The sequence below is a fragment of the Gopherus evgoodei genome, chromosome 5, assembly GCF_007399415.2.
Source record: "Gopherus evgoodei ecotype Sinaloan lineage chromosome 5, rGopEvg1_v1.p, whole genome shotgun sequence".
NCBI classification, from domain to species: Eukaryota; Metazoa; Chordata; order Testudines; family Testudinidae; genus Gopherus; species Gopherus evgoodei.
Window position 1 is genome coordinate 44,061,987 of NC_044326.1, and position 23,136 is coordinate 44,085,122.

Consider the following 23,136-nt stretch of genomic DNA (forward strand, 5'->3'; position numbering starts at 1 on the left):
TTTTGTTTTGAAGCTTGCACTGTGTATTTTTTTTTTATTCTGCATATTTACACTTCCTCATTCTAAACTGCACTTTTCCCAACTGCACTCTCAGCACCTCCTACCGTATTGCCCTACGGAAAAAGCTTCATTCTTCCTCCTCTGTGCCAAATTTCTTAAAATTTCTGGCTCCTGTAGATGAAAATAACACCTCTGACTTTAGGAGCGCAAAAAGGTAGGGTTCTGTCTTTAAGCCTGGAGGTAAAACTGTATCATTCAAAGGATTCTTTGTTTTAATTTTGAGAGCACTTTATGCATTTGTAGAAATTAATAATTTATCATTCACTTGCATAATAGATGAAGTAAGTTAAATGAGGATGCCATCAAAGGTCGAGAGGTTACCATGGTTTCTGTTCTATAATGACTATGGATCTGCTGTCCATTTCTGAACCCAGATGTTGTGATAATGCAACTTAAATTCCTACTGTCTGACTACTTCTACCCAAAGGGGCATATCCATATTACAAGTTCACCATTAAGAAAATACAGGGTACATCCCACACTACATCAATGTTCTCAGGCTGGAATGAGCCTATTGAAATGATTCCTGGCCTAGAAAATCAGTTACTACCATTGCTCTTTGAAGCTTATTTGTCCCCTTCAGCGTTCAACACAAATTCCCACAACACTCTCAATCCATGGTAGTTGAAAAGAAAAATAAAGAATGATTTGAGTTCCTAGAAGAGGTAACATTAGGATTTTTAAATGGACAGATATCGTTGTTCATTATTTAATTCTGAATTTTAACAAAACACTCTTTGTGAAGCCTATCAGTTAGACCAAAGGGGGAAGGCTGGATTTTTGAGGACTATTTTTAGCTCTGTGACTGATTTCTATAGCGTGACTTGAAGAAAGTCACTTAATCTCTATGTTACTTAGTTTATGTATATGAAAAAGGAGTATGATATGCATCTAATTCACAAGGAGTTGAGAGTTTTAACTGATATTAATAGAGCTCCTTGAGATCCGCTAATTAAAGGGATTAGAGAAATGAAAAGTGCTGTTAACAAATAATGTAAAGGTTTGTTAGTGTGTATACGCACTATTTTCTGTATGTACACCTGCTACACATTGTGTGTATATAGGTATGATCACAAAATAAATTGTAAAATGTTGACAATAAGTTAATTAAATCTTGGAAAGCAAACTCTGCACAAAGCCATATCCCCAATCACTAACTTGAGTGATACATATGACCTTGTGCAGGCCTGCAGCAATGGGGTGAATTTCACCCATTTAACACAGGGAGGCTGACCTAGCATGTGTGGGGGACACAGCCTTCCTTCCTTGATAGCTTTGTTTTTTATGTCCACTGAAACCTAACACTTCAGTGTCATTGGATGACTCTTGTGTCTGTCATAACTTATTCATAAGCCATTCTGTACTCTGTAATTTTAGTGACTATGAGTCTAAACAAAGCCAGCTGGATGTTGGCAATGACACCCCTATAAGGACTCGCCGGCATTCATGGAGACAACAGATTTTCCTTCGAGTGGCAACTCCACAGAAAGGATGTGATTCTCCCAGCCGACATGATGGTAAGATCCATATCTGGCTGCACATAAATAGCCCTAAATAACCGCTGAAGTACTAATCTCCGGTACTTATGTTTGCTAAGTAGGGTGGTGACAATTTAAACACCTTGAGGAGAACTACCTGTATTAATTTTTGGTTGCTATTTAATCAGCTGCCAAGTGGCTCATTTCCATTGTCAGTTTCCCATCCTCTTTTGTGTCATAGCATGGCTTACTCAGCTATGGAGCTTTTATTTTTCAACTCTAGGTTATATCTACAATAATATCTGCGACTGCATTACACCAGCTAGCTAAAGAAAAGTCGGGGCAGAGGATGGGGCATACTGTGTTATACCTATTTCCTTTAATTAATTCTGTGAAAATAATTGTTTTCTCAGTGATGCCTTTTAGTACAGAGCGTGGATCACTATGTATCATCAAAGAAACTACAGTATCTCTATGTATTGGTGTATTGGCCAAGGAACTGAGCTCTCAAAGGCAAAATTCACATCTACCTGGTGCAAAGGGATGTAACATTTCTGATCACAGTGGAGTTGCATCTGCTTAAAACTGGTCTGAATTTAGCTCTAACTATGTACCCTCAGTCCATAGCATTTGCCTTCTTTAAACTTTATCTTAAATAGTGACTTCTTATCTCCGTCCTCTTAATTTCTTCCTTTAATTCCTTTAAAGAATCTGAACTGATTGTGGATGGACTTTTAAAAAAAAATAGAGCAGGGGTCAGCAATCGCTGGCACTCGGCTCGCCAGAGTAAGCACCCTGGCGGGCCGGGCCAGTTTGTTTACCTGCTGCGTTGGCAGGTTTGGCGGACTGTGGCTCCCACTGGTCGCGGTTTGCCATCCCACGCCAATGGGGGCGGCAGGAAGCAGCGAGGGATGTGCTGGCCGCAGCTTCCCGCCAGCCCCATTGGCCTGGGACAGTGAACTGCGGCCAGTGGGAGCCGCAATCAGCTGAACCTGCCAACACAGCAGGTAAACAAACTGGCCCAGCCCACCAGGGTGCTTACCCTGGCGAGCTGAGTGCCAGAGATTGCCGACTCCTGAAATAGAATATGATTGTGGGAAGGGCTGAAAATAAAAAACACTCTCCCATAGAGTAGCTAGTGAATTTTTGCCTACCTCTTATTAGGTGGTGTTCATTGCTGTGAATTTTTTAAACCATTTTTAGAAATCTTATAGGGAGTTTCCATAAGGCACACCAAGAACAATGAAAAGGGAGTCTTGTCCCACAAGGCTTTTATTATTTTGGACTAAAAATTGGACAAGCAAAAATGAAACTGAAGACCATTGCCCATAGATTTACTGTATGTTTTTTCTCTAAAGCATCACCTCAAAGCTCACTACTTTCAGTTCCAAGTGCAAAGCACAATTCTTCAACCTGGTCTTATGAAGCATTAGGTTTTTATTACAGAACAAACAAAGACAAATCCTTATACCTTTTTCCCTGCTGGAAAGAGCAGAGGAATGGGGAAGTCACAGTACATGACAGATACTAGTCTTAATTCATCGCTCACAAGTGCTCAGATACTATGGTGAGAGCACAGTATAAGAACCTGAATAGAATAGGCATATAGAGTGCTGCTTCACTTGAGCTATGCAGTGAATCTGCTAAGTTTTGCAAGTTTGACGTCCTTGACAGAAATAGTCTTACACGTGACTTCAAAGTTTCTCTTTTTAAAAAAGAAATACCACCTAGATTGCCTATTCTGGCTCTTCCTCTGGGGCTTGACTGTGCACTGCAGCAGCAAGATACTGTCTTAAAAATCTACAGCTGGATAAACATTGTAGCTGCAGAAATAAGGGAAGCTAAGATGTGAGCAGTAAGTATTAATTAGGGAAACTATTTACATGATTTGGTCACTTTCCCCCCTTTTCTGTGTAAATATATGTGAATTTCTTTCTCTTCCCTCATGTGTATACCTATTTATAAATAGAAACCAGAGTGTTAAGCTCATTCACTATAGCTTACTATTCATTTTTTCTACTTTGAGTTTCTTACTAATGTAAGATATTTACCTTTTGTGCATCTCTCACTCCCATGAGAGTCCACTCCATGATGGACAGTTAAGACTAACTTAGTATATGCACAACTGCTCTACTTTATCTTGACTTCTTTTAAAATAACTTGTTAACTTCAGCAGCAGACAAATTGGTTGAAATATAATAAAGAACAGAATTATAAGATACAAAGATAAACATGATATGTTGAGAAAGAGTCAACATGGCTTTGGTAAAGGGAAGTCATGCCTCACCAATCTGTTAGAATTCTTTGAGGATCTCAACAAGCATATGGACAAGGATGATCCAATTGATAGAGTGTACTTGGATTTTCAGAAAGCCTTTGAAAAGGGCAAACACCAAAGGTTCTTACGTAAAGAAAGCAGTACTCCTGGGGAAATTCTGCTCCACTGTACAATGCAGAATTTTGCAGAAATATTAATGTTTTTTGCACAGAATTTCCCTTCCCACACAGAATTTCCTTTCCCACACAGAAATGGACTGCAGTGCTGCTGGTTGCCACTAGGGGTCAGCTGGCTTTGGGAGGGAGTGGGTTAGTGTCTGGGCTGGGAAGAGAGCCGCGACTGCATTCTGGGAGGGAGGAGAGCTCGTGTCTAGGCAGGGGAGGCCACGGCTGAGTTCTGGGAGGGAAGGGAATTGGTGTCTGGGGTGCGGGGGGGAGGGCCCCACAGGTAGGCTCATGGGGGAAGGAGGTTTGGGTGTATTGGCTGCGGGGGGCCCTCTGAGTGGACTCCGGGGAAGGAGTTGTTGGTGGCTGCCCCCCGGCTGGGCTCTGGGGTTGGGATGGGTGCAGAGAAACAGGAACTGGGTTGATCATAGGTGTTTCTTTAACACTCTAGTCCTGAGGGAATTCTTGTGTGTGTCTGTGTTGTTAGAGACATATTTGCTGACAGGTGTTTTGAAATAGGGTGACCAGACAGCAAATGTGAAAAATCAGGACGGGGTGGTAGGTAATAGGAGCCAATATAAGAAAAAGACCCAAAAACTGGGACTGTCCCTATAAAATCGGGACATCTGGTCACCCTAGTTTTGAAATAAATTACCAAAATAATTGAAATTGGTGTGATTATGTAGTATTATTTTGACAAATAAAATTTGCAGAATTTTATAATATAGTGTGCAAAATTTTTAAATTTTTGGTGCAGAATTTTTAATTTTTGGTGAAGAATTCCCCAGGAGTAAAGCAGTCATTGGATAAGAGGGAAGGTCCCCTCATGAATCAGTAATTCTGTACAAGATAGGGAATAAAGATTAGGAGTAATGAACAGTTTTCACAGTGGAGAGAGGTAAATAGTGGTGTCCCAAAGGATCTGTACTGGCTCCTATGCTGTTCAACATATTCAGAAATCATCTGGAAAAAAGGGTAAACAGCTGGGTGGCAAAGTTGGCAGACAATAACAAATTACTCAAGATAGTTAAGTCCAACACTGACTGCGAAGAGTTACAAAGGGATCTCACAAAACTAGATGACTGGGCAATGAAATGACAGATGAAATTCAGTGTTGATAAATGCAGAATAATGCACATTGGAAAACATAATCCCAACTCTGCATACAAAATGAGGGGTATAAATTAGCTTTTACCACTCAAGAAAGAGATCTTGGAGTCCTTGTGGATAGCTCTCTGAAAACATCTGCTCAACGTGCAGCTGCAGTCAAAAAAAGTTAACAGAATGTTAGGAACCATCAGGAAAGGGATAGCTAATAAGACAGAAAATATCATAATGCCACTATATAAATGCATAGGACACCCCCATCTTGAATACTATGTGCAGTTCTGGTCACCCCAGCTCTAAAAAAGATATATTAGAATTGGAAAAAGTACAGGGAAGAGCAATAACAATGATTAGGGGTATTAAATTGCTTCCAAATGAGGAGAGATTAAAAAAGCCTGGGACTCTTCAGTTTAGAAAAGAGACAACTAAGAAGGGGACCCGATAGAAGTGTATAAAATCATGAATGATATGGAAAAAGTGAATAAGGAAGTGTCATTTATCACTTCGCATAATACAAGAACCAGGGGTCACCCAATGAAATTAATAGGTAGCTGAAAACAAAGAAAAGGAAGTATTTCTCCACACAGCACACAACGCACTGTGGAACTTGTTGCCAGGAGATGTTGCAAAGGCCAAAAGTATAACTGGATTTAAAAAAGAAATTATATAAGTTCATTTGAGGATAGGTCCATCAATGGCTGTTAGCCAAGATGGCCAGGGCCACAATCCCATGCTCTGGTGTCCCTAAACCTCTGACTGCCAGGAGCTGGGACTGGATGATGGGGTAGATCACTCGATAATTGCCCTGTTCTGTTCATTCCCTCTGAATGGCGCCAGTGACTTGTCAGAAGACAGGATACTGGGCTTGATGGACCATTGGTCCAACCCACTATGGCCATTCTTACGTTCTTATATTTTGCACAATTCCTACCTGGATAGTTTTCATGCAGTAGTGGGGTAATAAACTTTCATGCTTCAGGCTGTAAATTGATTGCCGCAATTCTGTGACAATGCACTTCATAGGGGTTGTGGCCAACAGAAAGGTAGTGTAGCTGGAATGCTTCTGCACTCTAGGAATAGTTAATTGCCTGAACAGCCTCATAATCTGGGGTAGTGAAAAAGACAAGCTTGCCCAGACCTGAGAATCAGGTCAGTAGAATTTCAAAAGGATGAAACCAACCATCTTCTATAAAAATTACTCTTAAACATATAGTGTGTAAAAGGTGGTTGTCCTTCCTATAGACATTCTAGATCAGCCTGAAGAACTGAATAGAGCATGTTATACTTGCTGTGTACCAGCCATATGTTGTTTTTAAAAAATATTATGGAAAAGACCGAGTTCTCTATTAAACTTCATAGGATAAATGGAGTGTGGGTGTAAATGTCACAAACCATGGAACCTTTCAAGCTTTACATCTCTAGATCAAAAAATAAAAATAGGCAGATCTAGATGGGAGTGACGCTTATTTGAGTAGTTCTGTACAAGCAAATGACCCAGTAAAAGGCTTGTTAAAATGAATGTTCTGTTGGCTGTTGCTAGATATACTGCCTTGCTAAGTACCTAATAGAATTATAGTAAATAATAATTAACATAAAGTAGGAAGAACTGTTTTCACAATCACAAGAACAGTCCTGGTGAGTTAGTCTTGTGAAAAATATGTCCATGAAGCCCTCTTTAATATCCTTTCTTTTTCTGGTCATTCAGGCCACATCCAGACTAGGGTATTAAAATCTATTTTAGATACGCAACTTCAGCTACGGGAATAACGTAGCTGAAGTTGAATTTCTAAAATCGAGGTACTCACCCATCTGGACGGCGCGGCATCGATGTCCGTGGCTCTCCGTGTCGATTCCGGAACTCCGTTCGGGTTGATGGAGTTCCAGAATCGATGTAAGCGCGCTCGGGGATCGATACATTGCGTCCAGACTAGACGCGATATATCGATCCCCGAGCAATCGATTTTAACCCGCTGATGCCGAGGGTTAGTCTGGACATGGGCTCAATCTGAGCAGGTAGGAACATTGCCGTGTGACTATTCCCCAGTCATACGCCAAAAACAGTCTAAAACATAGTTTGTGGACACAGTGTTTGTAAAGTGTGAGAACAGTTTCAAAAAACAAATTAATACAAAAACAAATGTTTGTTTATGGATAAGAGAGCAAAATATGTTGAATAATTTTACTGTGAATAGATGTAGTTGTATGGACACTAGGTGGTGGTGTTTCTCGTGCTAGAACTGTTGAGAATTCATATTAAATTTGTATGCTACTGTTTTGTTTTCTGTGTCTTTCTGGTGTTGTGTTCCTAGTGGAAAATCTAGTTTCTGATCTTAGTCCTTTTGTGCATTATGACTTGCTACAGTATTTCTTCTGAGAGCAGAATAATCTGGCTCTTCATTAAATTCTAATCTTTTGTGTGTTTCTAGGGAATGACTAAATCCTCAAAAGAAACATCACAAACAATCCTTTGAAAATGTTCAAAAACTTTTAGAATTCCTGAATTTGTAAGTTATGCTTCTCTGAGCCCCAACTTGCAGTCAGATTCACACAAACTGTCCTTGCACCTGTATGGAGCCTCACTGATTGTGCTCAGAATCTTTAAGTGCAAGGGTCTGCTCCTCTGGATCTAATTGCAGGTGTAAGGGCCTTAATTTGCTAGTTAGCCCTCTTTCTTAAATGGCAGAAAAGATTAAATCCTGGTGCTGTGGTATATTTTCATAGTTTTATTTCCAGTTTCAATTCTTGATTTAGTACATAATTTTTCAGAATTTATCATAATGGCTACATATTCAAACACTACATCAAAAATTCTTAGTAGAGATTAACATAAAAATAAAATATTAGGTTTAAATAGACATGTGTATATAATCTGGAATAAATGGTGGGGAAACAATCCATTTTTTGTCCTGAAAGTATCTTGCTGGCAGCTGTGAGTGGTGTTTTAGTAATGGAGGGTTAATAAGGTTTTTATGACAGCTCTGTCAGTTTCAGATTCGAGAATGAGTGATGATCTGTTTTGGGATGGGCGTTATAGTGGGATATAATATAAGAATCAAACCATAATTTCGGAGAATGAGAAATTCAGTACTGCTTAGCAGTACTCAGAATTTCAGAGAAGGCTTTCAGATGAAACAAAGAGACTACTTTTCCGAAGTAATTATACTGCACTTGGAAATCTGACTCCCTGTATGTAAGAATTCCTTCAATTTTTCAAAAAAATACAAAAAAAAACCCAGCATATTAGAAATAAAATCTTTTCATCAGGTTTCCAACTCTGACAGACTGTAGTGGTGCTTGAGATAGACTATATTATAGTATTAATTATACAGCATATTGGTGAACAGCAGGTCCTAAAAAATACTTCTGCTTTGTAGTGTTAGAAAAGTCTTGGAGGAATCCTTTTCTCCAACCTTGCCAGTTTATTTGGTAAGTGGATAAACAAAGACTATTTCAGTTTTATCATTTATGCAAATAAACCTAAAATATTAGCAACTATTTTTAAAAATACTCATAAATTCATTTAGCAACAGTGCATAATGGCAAATACTTTAAGGATTGTATTTTATTTCTCTATTTGATGCACATAACTTAGAAAATGTATATAATTTGAGTCAGTGAATTATTTACTTGAAACTTTCTTCCACCACTGTTTTAACAACCCTTGTTTTCCTGCAGAGAGAACTATTATAGTTTGTTTCTTGGTTTACAATATTTAGAAATCCTAGTTTAAATATGTAGTATGAGGCTTTACTATTAACTAACTATAAGAAGTCTTATCTTCTTATGTTATTAGCTTTATTTACCACAAAACCTTCCTCAAAGAAAATTTCTTCTCTACCTTAGTCTTACTCAAAATCTGTTTTAGAATATATCTGTGCTTAAAATACTACAGCAGCACATCTGCTCAACTGCAGCGCTTCAGTTTAGATGCTACCTACGCTGACAGGAGCGATTCTTCTATCAGGATAGGTAGTCCATCTCCCCAAGAAGCGGTAGCTAGGTCAGTGGAAGAATTCTTCCATCCACATAGCACTGTCTATATGGGGACTTAGTTTGGCTTAACTAGGCCACTCAAGGGTATGGATTTTTTGCATCTGTGAGCAACATGGTTTTACTGATCTAATTTTCTAGTGTAGACCAGGTCTTAGAGTGCTAGCTACAGCTGGGCTCATGGGGAAGAAACTTCTAAGCACGCCTCCTGCAGACACACCCTCTGCTGGTGCCTTAAACTTGATGGGTCCAATTCATTAGCATACTTTGAAATGTACCTCCTCTTTTGGAGCCCATGTAGTGTATTGTCTTTTCAAAGGAGACAGATCTTTTTGAAATAGCTTTAGTTTCGAAACTCAGAATAGTTAAGCTGAGAGCTGACATTGGGACAAAAGAGTTTAGAGTCTGAAATATCTACTCTCACAAAAAGTTTGAGAGACAAGATGGGTGAGGTAATATCTTTTATTGGACCAACTTCTGTTGCTGACAGAGAGACATTTTTGAGCTTATAGAGAGCGCTTCTTTGGTTTTCTTCCCTTCAGACACATAGCTTTCATGTGCCCACATTGACCTGCTGGGCAGGATTATGGGTGTAGACTTTGCCACTTGTAATCCATTGGGATCTGACAGCTGATGTGCCCATTGAAATGCCTGGGTTTTAATTTGTGAAGCCTTAATAACATAAGCAAATGAGGTGATTTTGTAAGCAGAATATAGTATTGCTTTGGCAGAATATAGCAAGTTCTTGGCTAGAAAACAAACAAAAAACCAAAACAGTTTCCCAGTGCTGATATTTAAACAGCTATCTTAAAATATACAGATTTTCAAAAGCTCCTCATTTAACTATTCAGTTGTCTTCCTCCCCCACCCTTCGAGCAGAGTATGAGACTGAAGGAATTTGTTACTTAATGTGGTTCCAGTTTTTGACTCTCCTGGAAGCAAAAGGACTCTGACTATTTTAGCTATATGTGCTTTATAGCGTTTGTTGAAGGCTTAAAAACTCCAGACATGTATGTAAAATAATGCAAAATGCTGTACTTGTACATCTATAATTATAGCAGTAGATGCAGTTTCTCTTTGATTTTGTATTACTAGCTGAATAGCATGCAGCATTGCCTCATGTTGTGATCATGTACGAAATAAACTGTTGAAATACATGCATGCAAACGTTTAGCAAGACTTAAGGTTATTGTGAAATCCACTTCTTTGTGGACTTTAAAATGAGAGGTTGCAAAGGATTTCCTATTTAAAAAAAAATTAATTATTTTAAAGTGAGAAAAATGCAGCAAGAGAAACTATGAATATTCTAGTGCACAAAAGAGAAAACTCCTCAGAAATTGCCCTCTCCGAGTTCAGACCAAGGCATATCTTGCTTAGTTTATAAACTCTGAAAAGGTCACATGTCCACGGGGATATGGCTGTAAGATAGCAATTCTTTTTTTCTAGTTTTGTATTCATGGACACCCCAGAGGGCAAGTTTGATAGGAGCAAGAATCAAACCCAGCTCTTCCACATATCTCTGTACAACACTATCCTTAGGCTTACCAATGTAACACTTAGAATAACATTCTAAGTTAAATTTCCTCCCCCTAATATTCTTTAAAACAAATAACAGAATCCTCTTTTCTTCCTAAAATGTTGTGGTCTCTAATTGGATACAAATTTTATTCTGGATATTTGAGGTTAATTGAACTATGTGCTTCTCAGAGAATATTTTTTGAAAATAGGCTTTTTGAAAAGCCTGGTGGGTTTTTGGTAAAGTCATATTTAAAAAATGAGATTTTGTGACCAAGAAACTACTGGCGAATACAACAAAACGGTTCTCATTGATAACTAGTATAGGGAACTCATTTTATTTTTTGAAAAAAGGTTGAAGGCAACATTTTAGTGACTTGTTATGAAAGAATGAAACTCTGTGAGGTCCCAGTGATGTTTTCTATTTCTGTCTCTTCTCTTGAAGCTTATAAAGTCCAGTAGCATAGATTGCAAATTCTGTTACTCTAACAGATAAATATTGTTTGACTTCATTTGTATCACATTCAATCACCAGTTTCCTTAGATTTTTCTCATGTGCTCTGTGACAATACTGTACTGTAGTGCTGCCTTTGTAGTATTTTGTGGCCTACTGTTTTGTGTCTCTCATCCTTGCGCATGAGTTTGTTTAGTCTTCTCAGGGCAGGAGCTTGTTAATGCATATAATGAATTAACTCCACCCACATCAAGCTCAAGGGATTGGTCTGGATATAGGAGGGTGGAGCTGCTGCACAGATTCCACTCCAGCCTATAGGCAGACAATTGTGCAGGGGGTGTAGTCTATCGGATAAGAGTGAACACTGATATTTGGTCTGCTCCCAGCATGGCCTTTCACAAGCAGTAGGATATGTGACCAGCACAGAAATCCTTTCCATGACAAGTATGAGGTGCACCAGTACTTTTGCACTTCAATGCCATCCCCAGCTCACACCCATGCAGGGCAATTAGTAATGAAAAGAGGGCCTTCTGCCAGCCCACCACACCACATGAATCTTTCCATGTATGCTTAATTGGCGATCACAGGCTAGTGATGTATATCCTGTAGAAGTATGATTATTAGAGCTAGTGGGTGGAAGGAGGAGGTCAAAACTCGTTTTTAATGAAAAATGAATCAGTTTTGGGCAACTTAGAAATTCTCATGAAAATGTCCACCTTTGCTGAAAAACTGAAAATTTTCATGGAGATTTTCTATGGAACTAAGAGAAATTCAATGGAAAATGTAGACAACAATATTATTTTTTATGTAAAAAAAAATACAGTTTTTGGACCAGATGTAATCATTATAAAGCTAAAGTTCCTACCTCTGAATATAGACTCATAGGACCAGATGGGACCTCGAGAGGTCATCTAGTCCAGTCCCCTACATTCATGGCAGAACTAAGTATTATCTAGACCATCCCTGACAGGTGTTTGTCCAACCTGCTCTTAAAAATCTCCAATGACACAGATTCCATAACCTCCCTAGGCCATTTATTCCAGTGCTTAACCTCTCTGACAGTTAGGAAGTTTTTCCTAATGTCCAACTTAAACCGCCCTTGTTGCAATTTAAGCACATTGCTTCTTGGCCTATTCTCAGAGGTTAAGGAGAATAATTTTTCTTCCTCCTTGTAACATCCTTTATGTACTTGAAAACTGTTGTCATGTCCCCGTTCAGTCTTCTGTTCTCCAGATTAAACAAACCTGATGTAGATTGCCACGTACTTTTAGGGGCGAAAGAAAAATGCAGAGCTGTTATTTACCAGGCTGCAAATGGCAATAGACTGTATAGGTAAGGGATGCAAGGAGGGTCTGGGTCACGATGCAAACTGCAGGCACGCACACAACTAAATTAATTAATTAAAAGTTTTATTGGGGATAGTTACAAGGGGTAGGGGAGCAGCGTATGATTAGCTAATAGGGTTAATGGAATTTAAAACATACAATGGCTAAAGTATTTACTATTAAACAATATTTATAAACAAAGATGCAGTAAACAATATTTGTAAACACGGATGCAGCATTTAGTAATAACCAATTCTTACGAATACAAACCAACTCATAACGACCGGCAAACGTAGAAACTCTGCTTAAAACACGTGAGCTGAGAGAAGCTTCGAGGTGATCAGGCTCAGTTACGGGTGTGCACAAGGTACACAGGATTCGTTTTTCTTTCTCCTCTTCTGCCTGCACATGGCAGGCCAGCCTAAAATACCCACTATGACATCATAGAAGTGTCATAGGGGACGGGGCCCAAAAACTGTGTGTGTTCGTTTCTGATTGGTACAAGCAAAGTTTACACCAAGTAGGGGAGCAGGTGCCTGAAAGTCTGGCTTCGCCCCCAAAAGGTGAGGAAATGCATATAGTTCAGAATGCCTTTAACACTGACTGACAAAGGAAGAGGCCAGGGCAATACTGGTATGGGCAAGTCTTTAGGATGCAGACAGGAACTTATCTTAACACCTGATTTTTTCAATCTTCCCTCATAGGTCGTATTTGCTAGATCTTTAATCATTTTTGTTTCTCTTCTCTGGACTTTCTCCAGTTCGTTCATATCTTTCCTGAAGGCCTAATCAGTGCAAAGCAGAGTGGAAAAATTACTTCTTGTGTCTTGCTTACAACACTCCTGCTAATACATCCCAGAATAATGTTTGCTTTTTTTGCAGCATTGTTACACTGCTGATTTATATTTAGCCTGTGATCCCCTATGACCTCTAGATTCCTTTCTGCAGTACTCCTTCTTATGCAGTGATTTCCCATATTAAATGTGTGCAATTGATTGTTTTGTCCTAAGTGGTGTACTTTGCATTTGTCCTTTTTGAATTTCATCCTGTTTATTTCAGACCATTTCTCCAGTTTGTCCAGATCATTTTGAATTTTAATCCTATCCTCCAAAAAACTTGCAACTCATCCCAGCTTGGTATCATCTGCAAACTTTATAAGTTACTCTCTATGCTATTATCTAATCATTGATGAAGATATTAAACAAAACCGGACCCAGAACTGATCTCTGCTGGACCACACTCGTTATGCCCTTCCAGCTTGACTGTGAACCACTGATAACTGCTCTCTGAGAACCAGTTATACACCCACCTTATAGTAGTACCATCTAGATTGTACTTCCCTAGTTTGTTTATGAGAAGGTCATGCAAGACAGTATCAAAAGACTTACTAAAGTCAAGATATATCACATCTACTGCTTCCTCTCTATTCACAATGCTTGTTACCTTGTCAAAGAAAGCTGTTAGGTTGGTTTGCCATGATTTGTTCTTGAGAAATCCATGCTGACTGTTACTTATCACCTTATTTTATTCTAGATGTTTGCAAATTGAATGCTTAATGATTTACTCCATTATATTTCCGGGTACTGAAGATAAACTGACTGCTCTGTAATTCCCTGGATTGTCCTTATTTCCCTTTTTATAGGTGGGCACTATGTTTGCCCTTTTCAGGTCCTCTGGAATCTGGCCTGTTTTCCATGACTTTTTAGAGATAATCACTAATGGCTCAGATATCCCCTCAGTCAACTTCTTGAGTATTCTAGGATGTATTTCATCATGCCCTGCTGACTTGAAGACATCTTGCCTAAGTACTTTTTAACTTGTTCTTTCCTTATTTAGCCTCTGAGCCTACCTTGTTTTCACTGGCCTTCCCTATGTTAGCCATCCAGTTGCTACTAACCTTTTTGGTGAAAACTGAAACAAACAAGTAATTTAATACTTCTACCATTTCCACATTTTCTGTTATTGTTTTTCCCCCTTCATTGATTAATGGACTTTACCCTATCCTTGGTCTTCCTCTTGCTTCTACTGTATTTGTTGAATATTTTCTTGTTACTCTTTATATTTCTAGCTAGTTTAATCTTGTTTTGTGGCTTGGCCTTTCTAATTTTGTCCCTACATACATGTTTTATTTGTTTATATTGATTCCTTGTAATTTGACTTATTTTCCACTTTTTGTAGGATTCTTTTTTGAGTTTCAGCTCACTGAAGACTTCCTGATTAAGCCAGAGTGGTCTCTTGCCATACTTGGTATCTTTCTTACGCAGTGGGATAGTTTGTTTTTGTGCCCTTAAAAAAACTGCCAACTCTCTTGAACTGTTTTCCCCTTAGACTAGCTTCCCATGGGATCTTACCTGCCAACTCCCCGAGTCTGCTGAAGTCTGTCATCTTGAAATCCGTTGTCTTTATTTTGTTGTTCTCCCTCCATTCCTTAGAATCATGAATTCTACCATTTCATGATCATTTTCACCCAAGCTGCAATCCACTTCCAAATTCTCAATCAGTTCCACCCTATTTGTCAAAATCAAATCTAGAACAGCCCCTCCTCAGTAGCTTTCTCCACCTTCTGAACTAAAGAATTGTCTCCAGCCAGGAAATATGAACCAGGAAAGCATTTTATGAATTTAAATTAGAGTTTTATATCTAATTTTCCTAGGGAGGGCTATTTTTCATTCACAGTGCATTACAGTTGTATGGGTTAGATGCAAAGCAGGGTCAACAAAATCCTATAAGGTTGGCAAGTGAACAGGGAAATTGATTCCTTCAGTTCCTACTAATAGTGTGCTTAGATATTCAGGTTATGCCTCAGTGCACTTGCTATCCTTTTATAGGTCTTGAAAGTTTCACGTTGTTTATTTAACCTTTTGCACATGACAGTTGGATTCACTGGAATGTGCACTTCTAATTACTTTCAAATGAATTATTCTGCCTTTTTTCTCTCCTTTCTTTGCCTTCCTTCAAAACATTTGCAAGAAAGATTGAAACGTTCAATTTTTCTCCTGTTCTCATTCTGGAAGCTGTACTGCATGACCATCATTGACACCACTGTATGTTCATGAATACTGGTAAGGGCTGAATTGTCAAGTGTCTATTTCCTTTTTGATACAGCTTCCAAGGGAGAGAAGGTAAATTAGTGTATTAAACTCTGTCTGAGAAGACTAAGCTGTCTGTTTAATGTCTGGTAACAATAAAAAGAAAAAAAACACAAGAGCTGACAATTGTAAGGGGAAAACTGAGCCTAGGATACATTCTTGGTGGGATTAGAGGTAGAGTTGGTCACCATGATAATTTATTTTATAATTTCCATAATCTTCATATTATGGATCCTCGTTTTCCTGTCTGAAGATAACCTGGATCAGTTTAGGCAAAATGGCTGAACTGGAAGCAAAAACTGTTATGTTGACTAGTTAATATCCCACACTGATGCATGTTGATATGATGTTTTTTTATTGGAGAATTCACAAGAGCTGAAATTGTTTAAATAACACGTGCACTGAACTAAAAGATGATCCGTTGTAGGTTTTCCCTTGCTACTGAAGAAGAGCAATATGCTCATGTTTTCACTGAGAGGGGAGGATGTACAGATCAGAAATAGGAAGATAGGAATTCTGATCATATTCTCTGGGTATATTTACTTCTAACATTATGGAAGAGTTAGAAAGACTGATGTGCGTGTGTCCAATCAGTTTTGCCTTGTGCTTGACAACCTGTGTTCTGGAACCAGGCAACCTCAAACTGTCTTTGTAAATAATATGATGCTTCCTTACTAGAAGACTGATTTCTTCCTGAATAAAATGTTCGTAGAATATCTAACTCTAGAAGAAACTTGTAAACTATTAAGGGTATCTATTCTCCCCAAAAGACACGAGTATCTTAATGCAAAAATATAAAGAAGAAAATTATCACAGCAGATATACATTGTGTAAAGATTTTGCTAGTTGCACCACTGTTGCTTATTGCATTAAAATTTTGTGACAGTTTGATATGAACACAAACAATCTGTTATATTTGTCTGTGTTTGCATATGTGTAACACAGCCTTAAAGATCTGAAATGCATAATTAAAAATGCTTTGTGTTTAAAGAGCCCTAAATCAGTTACAGAATATGGGCCTATTTCTGTGAAGGGCCTATTTCTGTGAATTGATTTTCCTGCTCCAGCTCAGAACTTCCCTTATAAAACAGTGTTATGATTAGAGAAAAACTTGAACTTGAGTCTTGGCATGGAGAAGACTTTTTACCCCACCTTTTAAAGTTTTTGCAAGAGGTTTTTTTCCCCCAAAATTTTTACATGTAGCAGACATTTGTATTTTCAAATGTACATTTGTCAACATTTTCTAATTCCTTTTGGAACTATCAGTAATTCCTACTGAATTGTCACAAGTTTTCCTTTTGCCTAATTTACTTTACCGTGAAATTCACTGTGGTCTCCTAGAATAGGGAATATTACATTAAGTGCTGAGAGCAAGAATAAGGATTTAAATGTGCTCACTGAAGCTGTCTCTAGTTCCAGTCCTCTGCTTTCTCTTGTTACTACATACATCTGTTTAGATCTTGAACTTCAGGGAATACTCCATAAGCACTGTGTGGGGGAATAGGCGGTGTATCGCTGACTCTTTGGGAGGAGAGACTGACAGTGATACAGTTTATAAAAGCAGAAGTCAACAGTAGAACAAGTCAGTTATGAGTGGATTTCCAAGTTCATAGGGAGTGCCTGTGAGCAAGTGAGAGAAGACTGGCTGCTTAGAGACTGAGAGGTCAAGGTAGTGACTTTCCAAATGGAACTTAAAATGCTGAAAACATTTCTATTTAATTAACTTCTAGAAGGAGAGAATCTCTGTGGGTACCTCTGCCCTGCAATTAGACATGAATGTCCGGCCTGTGCCAGATGACTCGGGCTTGGCCCGAGCTCTGGAACCCTCCCACCTCACAGGGCCCTAGAATCCAGGCTCCAACCTGAGCCCCAGTGTCTACGGCACAATTAAACAGCCCCTTAGCCTGAGCCCTATGAGCCTGAGTCAGCTGACCTGGGCCAGCTGTGGGTTTTTAATTGCAGTGTACACATAACCTTTGTATTTTTAATTTGAAATGTATGTTGCAGTGGTAGCCAATGATATATATGTTTAAAAAAGTGTCCCTTTGAACTGCCATTGAGAATCTCTGTTTTCAGGAAGCTGTTTCCCTAGGAGCTAGTTTGAAATAGTATGCACAGATGTACTTGGCCTTGACTGGGTAGAGTAGGGTTTGAGTCCACTTTACTGCTTTTAGAGCAGAGCATTTCCTTGCATGTGTAGCAACAGAGTGACCTGTCTCTTCCCTGGGGATAGGGTGTGCAGCCATTCTGTTTGGCTGAAGGGAGAAGTCCCATGGAGATGGCCTTATAGTTGGAACTTGGGATAAAGAGATGTATATTTTCAACCACAACTATGCATGGGAGACATGCCACATGGCAGAGAAAATGAGTTATTTTCCCTCTAGATACTGTATGCATCCAAGGCTAATGAGTCCATCAGTGTAGCGATATAAAATGGCTACACATCAGTGGAATCAAATCTGTATATATAGAGTTGACAGATTAAATTAATTACTGATGTTGTTGTAGCAGGAGTACCAAAAAAAAAAAAAAAAAAAAAGCTTAAGTACTTATTTTGGTGAGGAACAATATTGTTCAATGTTTTGCTAAAAATAAAGAATAATTCCTCTTTTATTCTCATGAATTTTTTTTCTGTGACTGATTTAAGAGTTCTGCTGTAATGAATTTTTTAAGTGGGCTATTTGCATGCTTGACTTACTGCAAAAGGTACTTAAATACACAATCATAAGTGAAAAATTTGGTGAAAGGTAAAGGTTATGACATGACAAAAGCTAGAAGCTAGAACAAACACTTCTTGAATGTTGTTCTGTTTGCATTAGTTGCAGGGGTTTGTGACTACATAACTGAATATTTACATTGGGAACTGGTATTCATCTCATTGTATTATGAATTGTATTGGTGCTGTGTTTATGCAGTTAAGGTTTGTGTGTTTTCTATGTCAAGCTTAGTTTAGCTATTTTTTTATATTCTAATTTTGATTATTTTAAAATCTCTGAGACATACTAGCTTTCAGTTGCTAGCATATGCTTCTGTAATTTATTGAAGTGTCTGGTTTATAAAGCTTTAGTTAGGAGGCCATTGGATAAGTATGTGGTTTTAATGTCTTTATAGTTTTGAGAAATAATGGGCCAGTTTCTGGCCTCTGCTACAGATCCTTTGAGTCACTCCAGCTGTGCAAAAGAGCTGCAAGCTGCCCTAAACTGGCAGCTGGTGAAATTTTGCCTGGCAAAGCTATTTCTCTGCCAGCTCCGCTCCCTCTGGCGTAGGGAGTGCATTGGGTAAGAGAGGTGCTACAACACTCCTTTGCTGGCATAAGTGCTGCCGTAGGGCTGATACAAGCCCGTATAAATTAGAGAACAACCCTGAGGTATCCAGATAAAGGTGCTGTAAAAGTGGTATACCTTTGGGCTTCCCATTTCACCTTCAGGTAGTACTAACTTGAGCAGCATGCAACTAGATTTGACGATAAAGCTAATGATTATGCTCAGATCCCTCTCCTTGACCTGGTCTATGTCTTGACTCCACCAACAGGTCCCTCATGAAAACATAATTCTTCTTTGAGGCCTATGTTATTGTCAGGTTCCTAAGGGAGAATTTGCACATCACCAAAAATCTCTACCATCATCACCCTTAGTTCCCTTCTTGGAGGTCAGCCAAATGGTCAAGGACTGACTGCATGTGCCTGAACTATAGTTTGAACCCTATAAGTTAAATTCCTCTAGGTCAGAATTGAGAGACATGGGCAGGGAGGTATTAGAGAATCTGGCCGATCTACTGCTTATGCTATGTTTGTTCTTTGGTAAATTAATTTATTTCAATCTGGAGTATTAGTTGGGAGGAAGAGAAGGAAAGGCGAAAATGTACAATGTACGGTCAGCCTGTGGAACTCCTTGCCAGAGGATGTTGTGAAGACCAAGACTAGAACAAAGTTCAAAAAGAACTAGATAACTAGGATAGGTCCATCAGTGACTATTAGCCAGGCTGGGCAGGAATGGTGTCCCTAGCCTCTGTTTGCCAGAAGCTGGGAATGGGTGATAGGGGATGGATCATTTGATGATCCATCCCCTATCACCCATTCCCAGCTTTTGTTCATTCCCTCTGGGGCACCTGACACTGGCCACTGTCAGAAGACAGGATACTGGGCTAGATGGACCTTTGGTCTGATCCAGTATGGTCGTTTGTGACGGGTTGGATCACAGAAACCCCCTTGGGAGCTGCCAACTGATGTGCCCAGACTACCTCTGCTCCTGTTTTCCCTGCCAGCTCAGGACTCCTGTCTTGCTGAGCCAGACACTTCCGTCTGCTCCAACAAAGGCCTAGGGTCTGAATTACTTGCCCCAAAACTGCAGGTTTGCCTGAAAACAGCTCACAGAAGTGTGCTTGTCTTTAACACCCAGATGCCCAACTGCCAATGGGGTCTAAACCCAAATAAATCTGTCTTACTCTGTATAAAGCTTATGCAGGGTAAGCTCATAAATTGTTCACCCTCTATAACACTGATAGAGAAATATGCACAGTTGTTTGCTCCCCCAGGTATTAATACATACTCTGAGTTAATTAATAAGTAAAAAGTGATTTTATTAAATACAGAAAATAGGATTTAAGTGGTTCCAAGTAGTAACAGACAGAACAAAGTAAGTCACCAAGCAAAATAAAATGAAATCATAGATTATTAGGGTTGGAAGGGACCTCAGGAGATCATCTAGTCCAGCCCCCTGCTCAAGGCAGGGCCAATCCCCAAATGGGCCCCCTCAAGGATTGAGCTCACAACCCTGGGTTTAGCAGGCTGATGCTCAAACCACTGAGTTATCCCTGCCCACTCTCCCCATGACCAAGTACTGATTTTTTGCCCCAGATCCCTAAATGGCCTGCTCAAGCATTGAACTCACAACCCTGGGTTTAGCAGGCCACTGCTCAAACCACTGAGCTATTCCTCCCCCTGTAATGTGCAAATCTATGTCTAATCAAACTGAATACAGATAATCTCACCCTTAGAGATGTTTCAGTAAGTTTTTTCCTCAGACTGGACACCTTCCAGGCCTGAGCACAATTCTTTCTCCTGGTACAGCTCTTGTTCCAGCTCGGGTGGTAGCTAGGGGATTCTTCATGATGGCTCCTCTCCTCGCTTTGTTCTGTTCTACCCTTTTTTATATCTTTTGCATAAGGCAGGAATCCTTTTGTGCCTCTCTAGGTTCCCACCCCCTCCTTCTCCATGGAAAGACATCAGGTTAAAGATGGATTCCAGTTCAGGTGACATGATCACATGTCACTGCAAGACTTCAAGCCTTCATTCCTCCCAGCCTCACTCACAGGAAGGCCTGCCTGCAAACAGAGCCATCCAGTCAATTGCCCTGGTTAATGGGAGTCATCAAGATTCCAAGCCACCATTAATGGTCCACACTTTGCATAATTACAGTTGGCCCTCAGAGTTTATTTCATATTTCTAGTTTCAGATACAAGAGTGTTACATTTATACAAATAGAATGAGCACACTCAGTAGATTATAAGTTTTGTAATATTACCTTACAAGAGACCTTTTCCATGAAGCATATTCCAGTTACATTATATTCACTCATTAACATATTTTTATAAAATCATATAGGCTGTAACGTCACACCATTCTTATGTTTTTATGTTACCAAGCCTATTTTTAAAAGGGGAGGGAGGGAGAAGTGTGTTTTGTATCTGTGGTGTCTATGGAATTGATACTGGGCTGTTTATAATTTTGCCTGGATGGAGTCCCATATTTTATTTGCACAAATGTAAAATATGTCAAGTAATAATAAACAGACAGCTAGCATCCTGAACTGTCTTGCCTATTAATTAGTGCATCTGATCTCATGTGGTGTATCGATTAGAATTTCTAACCGATCAGTAAGATGAGCTGTGTGCTGGAACCCTGCAGCCTACACAGAGTCAATGGGGCTGCATGTGGTCTGCTCACATAGAGCTCATTGAAGAAACGGGATTATATGGTATAAGTACAGTACTCAGACTATGAGATAAAATAGTTCTTAAACACTGCAGAATGGTATTCAGCGCTATTTCCAACAGACAGGAAATACTGGGGAACAGAAGGATATTGTCAGTAATAAAATGCTGGAATTGAAATTTCATAAGGTGGAAATTGGGGCCATATTTCTCTAGTTTTACTTCCTCTGAAGTCAGTGTCTGAAAACTCCCATTGACACAAATGGCCAATATCAGCACCTGTATTAAACATGTTTGGATTGGATGGTGTTCAAACTGGATAAGAGAGAGACACCTGAATAAAGAATAAAGATGGGTTAAGAGTGTGGAGACTTTAAATTCACATTTGATAACAACCATGCCTAAAGACATGGATTTTCTACCCCTCTGCCTCTCCCCTTCTAGAGACATTAAAGAAAAGAAATCAGAGCTTTAATGACAGATCTCAGTCAAACCTAAGACAGTCATTTTTGTCATCAAGAAAGTGAAAATGTACCTGCCAGGATTTCTTTTTAATTGATCTGATGTTAAGGAAAGAGAGCCTGAATCTGACTGAGTAGATAGAAGGTACAGTTATGGGCATAATGCAAGTACATGTCTAATTAAGCATGAAATTCCGAGTTTTAGGTTTCCAATACAGATGCCTTGTTTAAATAATGTAGCCTTATCCTGGGAACATAAGATAGATTTACAAAAGGGATTCTCTTTTACAAAAGGCATTCTCTTGACACAAGTGCCCAAAATTCTGGACACATGCGAGAGCAAATATATCTCTTTGTGCGCTTCAGAAATTTGAATACCTACACCAGTACTTCCAATAGTTAAGCACCTGCACACAAAATATTAACACTTGCAGCTACAGAATCCATTGGTTCCACTTGCCCTTAGATAGGTGTTTAGACTATTGAGACTGCTTATGCATGGGTTAAAGTGCACACAGGTATTTGCACTTGCAAAGTTTAGATGCATACATAGTACATTTTTTACATGTGCACAAGTGGCAGCAGGCTTTTGAAAAAGTGCCCTTTTATTTGACTGTGAAACCTAAATGGGTAATGCTCATTTCTGTCTCTTGAAGACTTCTCTGAATTGGGAGATCTTCCACCCAGGTCCCCATTAGAACCAGTTTGTGAAGATGGCCCGTTTGGGCCAGTGAAAGAAGACAGGAAACGGACAACTCGGGAGCTTCGAGAACTGTGGCAGAAAGCCATTCTTCAACAGATTCTGCTCCTCAGAATGGAAAAGGAAAATCAAAAGTTGCAAGGTTAGTAAAAATTTTGATTAGATCCGATGGAGAACAAATTATGTATTCTTGGTTTGTATTGAAGCTTTCGTGGTGAATAGGATCAGGTCTTAAAATGTTTTAGAAGCAATATAGATAAGTCAATCTAGCACTGTCTCTCCCAATCCTCTTTATTTATGTATGATGTTTCCTTCTTTCCATCATTTACTCTTAATCTTTTACCTATGGCTTATTTACTTTATCTTAATTGCCGCTTCATTGTTGCCATTTCATTGGATGTTTTTAGACTGGTTCCTGGAAGTGCTGATAAGAAGCTCAGTGCTGTCCTTCTGAACTGCCTCTTTAGTATATTCTGATGCACAGGTGACTGTTTAAATATTGGTCATTCACTAAATCCTGTTAAGCTGTTCTAGGAGTTAAACAGAGTCCTCAAGGAGTTGGCTTTGTACTTTAATCTGTGGGTG

The 23,136-nt window shown here is 39.2% G+C and overlaps 1 protein-coding gene across 11 annotated transcripts in view; it reads left to right on the plus strand.

Annotated features, from left to right (window-relative positions):
- The window catches only part of TBC1D1 (TBC1 domain family member 1), a 191,229-nt gene that overhangs the window by 119,646 nt on the left and 48,447 nt on the right, over nt 1-23,136 (plus strand). For 9 of the 11 annotated variants that reach the window (XM_030563807.1, XM_030563798.1, XM_030563796.1 and 6 more), the window contains 3 exons: nt 95-214; nt 1,438-1,577; nt 22,508-22,693. In XM_030563807.1, the coding sequence (XP_030419667.1) occupies nt 95-214; nt 1,438-1,577; nt 22,508-22,693 (446 nt within the window). The remainder of the gene's footprint in view (nt 1-94; nt 215-1,437; nt 1,578-22,507; nt 22,694-23,136) is intronic. The other 2 variants (XM_030563800.1, XM_030563801.1) reach the window with 1 other exon arrangement.